Below are 6,733 nucleotides of genomic sequence, written 5' to 3'. Positions count from 1 at the left end.
GGTATTTTACATCAAATTCAGACATGGATGCATATTATGTCAATTGGGATCGGCTGACCCCACTTCATTTACTTTTTTAGGGTTAAAGGTGCTTTATCCGTCTGTAATATAGATCATTTTTTATTTTCTTTCTTGTAAAATAATTTTTTTTATTTACCCCTGTAATTTCTTTTTTGGAATACCCTCCTAATAGGTTATAAAAAAACGAAAAATTTACAGAAAAAAAATAAAAAATGACCTATATTACAGAAGGTAAAACACCATTAACTTTTTTTATAAAAAAAAAATGATATTTTCCTTTGTTGACCCCCACACGACCATTTAATACATAAAACACAAACAAATAGCATGCATTTTATAGGAAAGGATGAATGGAATTGCAATAAAAATTGGGGCACGTGTCTTAGTTTTCAAAACAAATAAACAATGTCCAATCAAAAAAATTAAAGTGGCAAGTTGAAGATAAAAAGTTTAGCGTCAATATTTGAGGGATGAAAATCATAGGCTAAATTGCATTTTTGATCCTTAACTATTTATGTATTATTGATTTGGTCTTTTAATTAAAATTTGATTTATTTTGGTCCCTTAACTTTTCTCCGTTACATATTTTGGTCATTTCCATTAGTTTTAATTCAAAAACGTTAGGTTTTCTTCATTTTCTCATGGAATTTTTCTGGAACTCTTGTTGTTGAAGGTTGATGGAGATGATATGAAGATGAAAAAGAGGAGAAGAAGATGAAGAAAACCTAATGTTTTTGAATTAAAACTAGCAGAAAAGACCAAAATGTTTAACAGAGAGAAGTTAAGAAAACCAAAATAAATCAAATGTTAATTAAGAGACCAAAACAATACTACCTAAATAGTTAAGGGACCAAAAATACAATTTAACTAAAATCATATAAAAGTGAGATAAATTATGATCCTTTGATAGGTTTTTAATTTTTCGATTTAAAATGATAAAAGAATAATATTTGTATAACCATTTGCTAACAACATTTAGAATGATTTTTTTTTGTTTGTGATTTTTAAAGTACATAACAATATGTAATAAAAATAAAATAATAATACTTTTTAATAATACATATTGAAGTCAACATTTTTACTTTGAGTAAAAAGTACATTTGCAAATATCTTTGCGATTTAAGTACATTCAAGTGAGGGGCAATGTGACATCAAATTTCACTTCTAACTAGCAAAAAAGGTTTGCCCTTATTGGTAAAAGATCTTTTGTCGGAATCTAATTACATTGGTGCTGTTGTCACATTTTCCCTTACACTGTATAACGGGACACGAGCACAGACAGTCTTACTTTATTACACCACGTGTCCTATCCTAGTTGTACGACATTAGAACATGCTATATAAGTAAAATAATTTTCTTATTTTAAATGTGTATATAATAAAAATAATAAAATAAGGAAATGTTAACGAGTGCTCTATCTTTTAAATGTTTAAAATAAAATATTTATCAAGGAGAATGTACATTCAAAAAGTTGAAACAACAAAAAATAACATTTGTACATAAAATTCATCAATTATATCTATTTTTTTATATAATCATTTACTCTTCGATTCTTATATATAATCATTCATTTTACTAAAAATTTATCCTCAAGTATAAACCGTTTTTCAAATTACTATATTCATTAATTTTTTTCTTAAACATACCTTAAATTAATATTATTACCTTAAATTAATATTATTACCAGCTTATGTTAAAATATGAAAAGTGAAATGGTGCTTGTTTAGCATGGTTTTTTTTTTTTTTTGGTACAACTTAGCATGGTTTTCTATACAAGCACAAAGCAAATATTTCTATTTATTATTATTATTATTATTATTAATTAATAGTAATAATTATTCTTAACCATTTCACTCAGTACACAGTTCACAAAACCTCACTTCAATTTTCTCCCTCTTTCTCACTTCACCTTCTTCCATTACATCCGAGTTTTTCCAATCTTCAGCAATTAAGCACTTCCACAAGGTAACACATCAATTTTTCGTCAAATGCATACTCATTGTGTTGTTTTAACAATCTTGTACTTTGTGTTAATCTCTTAATCATTGTTAGAACTTAATTTTTTTTTAGGGATTATCTATTTTATGTAAAATCCTTGCTTGATCTCATTTTCATTTTGGGCTTTTTCTGTAAAAAAAATGTTTTTTTTCCCTTGAATGCATGACCCTTTTGTCTTCTTCTGCAGAAAATGATGAAACTTTCAATTTTAGGTTTTGAAATGAAGTTAGAAAAGAGAAATTAAAGATTTTTATAGTTTTTGTTTGAGGTGAAAAGGAGTGGAATTTTTAACAAAATAGGGAAAGTTTTAGCTAGTGGAAGTTGATTGTAAAGGGTTATAATTTAGCAAATTTTAGGGTTTATCTATTTTAAGCAAAATTCCTTGCATGACCCTTTTTTACAAATCTTAGGGTTTATTTGTAAAAAATCAATTTTTCTTTCTTTCTGAAAGCATCTTCAAGATTGCATGACCCTTTTGTGTTCTTCTGCAGAAAATGATGGTTTTGAAATGAAGTATGGAAAGAGAAATTAAAGGTTATTTGAGGTGAAAAAAGAGTTGGATTTGTAAGAAAAAGGGATAATTTCAGCTAGTGAAGGTTGATTTTGTGTGAATTGTATAATGGAAGAAGGGTTAGGTCAACATTCAGTTCCTCCCCCGGGTTCCATTGACAAGTATAAGATTCTGGATATTAAGCCTATAAGAAGTTTGATACCTGTTTTTTCAAAGAATCCTCAAGGTCAATCTTCAGGTCAATATCCTTCTGGGTTTTCTCCATTTTTCCCATTTGGTGGACCTCATGATTCTTCAACTACTGGGGCAAAGCCAAGGAGGACAGCGATGCCGACTCCACTTCAAGCATTTAGGAGCCCTTTTGGAGAGGAAGAGGATCTCAATGACAATGATGATTTTAGTAACAAAAGGAGTGCAGCATCACAGTCAACCCGGGTCAAATTGAAGAAGCATAAGGTATATAATGATGTTCATGTTGATTTGAGTGGTTTAGTTGGTATAAGCCCAGGTCAAAGAGACAATGGTAACCGTGAAGTTGTTAATACTGTGCTCATGACATTTGATGCGCTAAGAAGAAGGCTGTCTCAACTTGTAGATGCCAAGGAATTGAACACGGGTTTGATCAAACGTACGGATTTAAAAGCTGGCAATATTTGTATGACCAAAGGAATTCGAACAAACCAACCAAAGAGGGTAGGATCGGTACCTGGAGTTGAGATTGGGGACATTTTCTTTTTCCGAATGGAAATGTGTGTTGTTGGTTTGCATGCTCAATCCATGGGGGGGATTGATGCCTTGCATATCCAGGGTGACCGCGGGGAAGAGACTTTGGCTGTTAGCATTGTTTCGTCAGGAGAATACGACGATGAAGCTGATGATGGTGATGTTATAATTTATACCGGTCAGGGTGGGAATTTCAACAAGAAAGATAAGCATGTGTCAGATCAGAAGCTTCATAAGGGTAATCTTGCTTTGGATAGAAGTTCACGAACACACAATGAAATAAGAGTTATCCGAGGCATCAAAGATGCTGTGAATCCAGGTGCAAAAACCTATGTCTATGATGGTTTGTATAAAATTCAAGATTCATGGGTTGAAAAAGCAAAAGGAGGTGGTGGCTTGTTTAAGTATAAGTTGATAAGAGTGCCTGGACAACCTAGTGCCTTTGCCGTTTGGAAATCTGTTCAGAAGTGGAAAGCTGGTTTCCCTGCAAGGACCGGACTTATTCTTGCCGACCTCTCCTCGGGAGCCGAGAGTCTTCCTGTATCACTTGTCAATGAAGTCGATAACGTGAAGTCACCTGCCTTTTTCACATATTTCCACTCACTAAGACATCCGAAATCATTCAGTTTAATGCAGCCTTCACATAGTTGCAGCTGTAGTGGTAAAAAAGCATGTGTCCCCGGTGATTTGGACTGCTCATGCATTCGGAGAAACGAAGGTGATTTTCCGTATATTATCAATGGAGTTTTGGCGAATCGGAAGCCGTTGGTTCATGAATGTGGCCCCACATGTCAGTGTTTTCCTAACTGCAAAAATCGAGTATCTCAAACCGGTTTGAAGCACCAAATGGAAGTGTTCAAAACAAAGGATAAAGGTTGGGGTCTTCGGTCATGGGATCCTATTCGTGCTGGTGCTTTTATTTGCGAGTATGCAGGAGAAGTTATCGATAAAGCTAGGTTAAGTCAGCTTGTACAAGAAGGAGATACTGATGAGTATGTTTTCGATACAACCCGTATTTATGAATCTTTCAAGTGGAATTATGAGCCTAAGTTATTAGAAGAAGCGATCACAAATGAGTCTAGTGAGGATTATGCTTTGCCACACCCTCTTATTATAAACGCCAAGAATGTTGGCAATGTGGCTAGATTCATGAATCATAGTTGCTCTCCAAATGTTTTCTGGCAGCCTGTCTTATATGAAGAGAACAACCAATCCTTTCTCCATGTTGCATTTTTTGCATTGAGACATATCCCACCAATGCACGAGTTAACATATGATTATGGTTCTGACCGTTCCGATCACACTGAGGGTAGCAGTGCACGCAAAGGTAGAAAGAAATGCTTATGTGGATCATCAAACTGCCGCGGTTCTTTTACTTGACATTTTGTCAGTTTCCACAAATGCATTCATGGCTTAAAAGGTTTTAAGATCTCACTCTTCTTTCTCGCTCTATATTAGTCTTCATTTTCAAATAACATTAGTTTCGTTGTTTTTTTATCTTAAAATTGATCCTAAATAAGAGTTTTTGGTTTCCGATAGAAAATGTATGTCATACTGTCTAGATGGCAAAACAGAAACATTAAGCTAGAGGAATGGAATTTAGTAATGCATGAATTCATATATCATGTTTCATTGTTAACTTTTTTATAATTCCTCGCATATTCTGGAAATTTGCATAAGTGCCCTTCAACAGCTCATCAAGCTCATAAAAGGTGGGAAAAAATAGAACTGTTCCCTTCCACACTGAGCTTGTTTAGATAGACTTAATTGAATTTATCAACTAGCATAAACAATTTTTAGACTTTTTGAGAGAGCTTATAGAAACATCTTGTGTTCATAAAGTATTTTAAGCTTATTTTCATAAGCTCTCCAAGATAGCTTATGAAAATAACTTACATGAAAACGTTTTACTTTATTTTATCTTTTGTTATCAGAATCACTTAAACATAAGCACTTATATGCTTTAATTAACTTGATTATCCAAACAGCGTCTATATTCAATTCAGTTTTTTATATTGTTGCCCTTGCGATGTTGGTATGTTAGCATTTCCTGATTAACTTAAAATCAACTATGCACCTACATTCATTTGGCATCATAATTCATTATAGTATGACATTTTACGTATATTATATGTTGATTACTAGTAAATATTCACTGTCTTTCTACTTTTTTCCTTACACATGTATGTGTGTTGATAGAAGTCTACTATACTGTCATTTTGGTTTGTGAAACTTACCAAAAGTTTTAGAGTTTTAGGAGTCAAAAGTATTGATTTTGTTTTTTAACTAATTCTGATTTTTATCCTGGAACTTGCATATTATCTAGCCTACGGAAGCTAATTGTATTTTCCATTTTCATTTAACAGATGGATGGTAGCGTTCTGTTTGAAGATCCAGATCCAGTTTAGAAGTTTCTTTAGTTGATATAAGCTTCCAAATATCCATGCCAAGGGTAGGTAGGTTTGTGTTTGACCATAAATAAATCATGTGTGACCTGGCCCTTATTTTTGCTCCAACTTTATCATAAGTAATCAGTGAGGCTGTGTAATTTGTGTAAATTTTGAGCTGGTAATGGCCATGATATACTCACAGAAAGTGCATAACTAGTGATATCTGACTTTGTCCTCTTGGCATGGATTTGTTGAGCAGTAATTGTTGTTGCATGTAGTATCCTTTGTATTATTAGTTTTTTTACATTTGGGATTGTAGGTGTCACGTTATGAAACCCTGGCATAAATCACATTTTATGCTAATTGCATTGGTTTAAACTCGTCTTTGATTGTTGTTTTGCTTCAGTTGCAGCTGTTTTGACTTGCAATTAAGTTGTGCGTACTCAGTTCCAGTTATGTTGTTTATTAGCGAGACGCCGAGACCTAACTATATGTGCAGTGAAGAAGAATACTAGCAACACTCATTTTACTCTTCTTACTTATTGAGTAAAATTGATGTTGGTTCTACATTTTGGGAATGGTTCCCACATAAAGTGGTTAAAGTGAGTGCGGATAGCACTTTTTTCATGCAGTGATTATTAGTTGACTGATAGATACGGAAACTCCATGCATCCATGTTTGATTTCTGCTGCCAAGAACAGTTCCCTTTTACTTGATTATTGCGTTTTGGCGAGTTAGGTGGTAGATTTGGCAGAAATTTGTTACTGTTAATGTCAAGATGCCAATGTTATTGGAAAATATCCAATGTCTACATTGACCAAAATGGTCAGACCTAAATAAAGCATATCAATAAATTTTTTACAATCTCCATCCTATACCTTGATTTTATAGGTTGAATTAACCAAAAACTTGATTGTATATAGGCTTGATTGCCCCGTGCGTGGGAGGATATCCGAAAAGACAAGTCTAGGTATAGAGACTGATAAAAGTCTAGATAATCTTCATCTTACAAGCTGATTCTATTTTGTGAAAGGCTAAGAGATCACGTTTGCCAAACCCACCAACTCTATTCAAACATACTAGAAACAAG

General features: G+C 33.3%; 1 protein-coding gene across 1 annotated transcript; it reads left to right on the top strand.

The window, feature by feature from the left end:
* Window positions 1–1,831: 1,831 nt before the first annotated feature.
* On the top strand, window positions 1,832–6,048 carry LOC25488531 (histone-lysine N-methyltransferase, H3 lysine-9 specific SUVH1). Its single transcript, XM_013603415.3, has 3 exons — window positions 1,832–1,986; window positions 2,511–4,673; window positions 5,620–6,048. The coding sequence occupies exon 2, from the start codon at window positions 2,639–2,641 to the stop codon at window positions 4,631–4,633; it is 1,995 nt and encodes a 664-aa protein (XP_013458869.1). The 5' UTR covers window positions 1,832–1,986; window positions 2,511–2,638; the 3' UTR covers window positions 4,634–4,673; window positions 5,620–6,048.
* Window positions 6,049–6,733: the final 685 nt, after the last annotated feature.

Source organism: Medicago truncatula, chromosome 3, assembly GCF_003473485.1.
Source record: "Medicago truncatula cultivar Jemalong A17 chromosome 3, MtrunA17r5.0-ANR, whole genome shotgun sequence".
Taxonomy (NCBI): Eukaryota; Viridiplantae; Streptophyta; class Magnoliopsida; order Fabales; family Fabaceae; genus Medicago; species Medicago truncatula.
The sequence above is the reverse complement of the archived record's forward strand: the minus strand, read 5'-3'. Positions and strand labels throughout refer to the sequence as shown.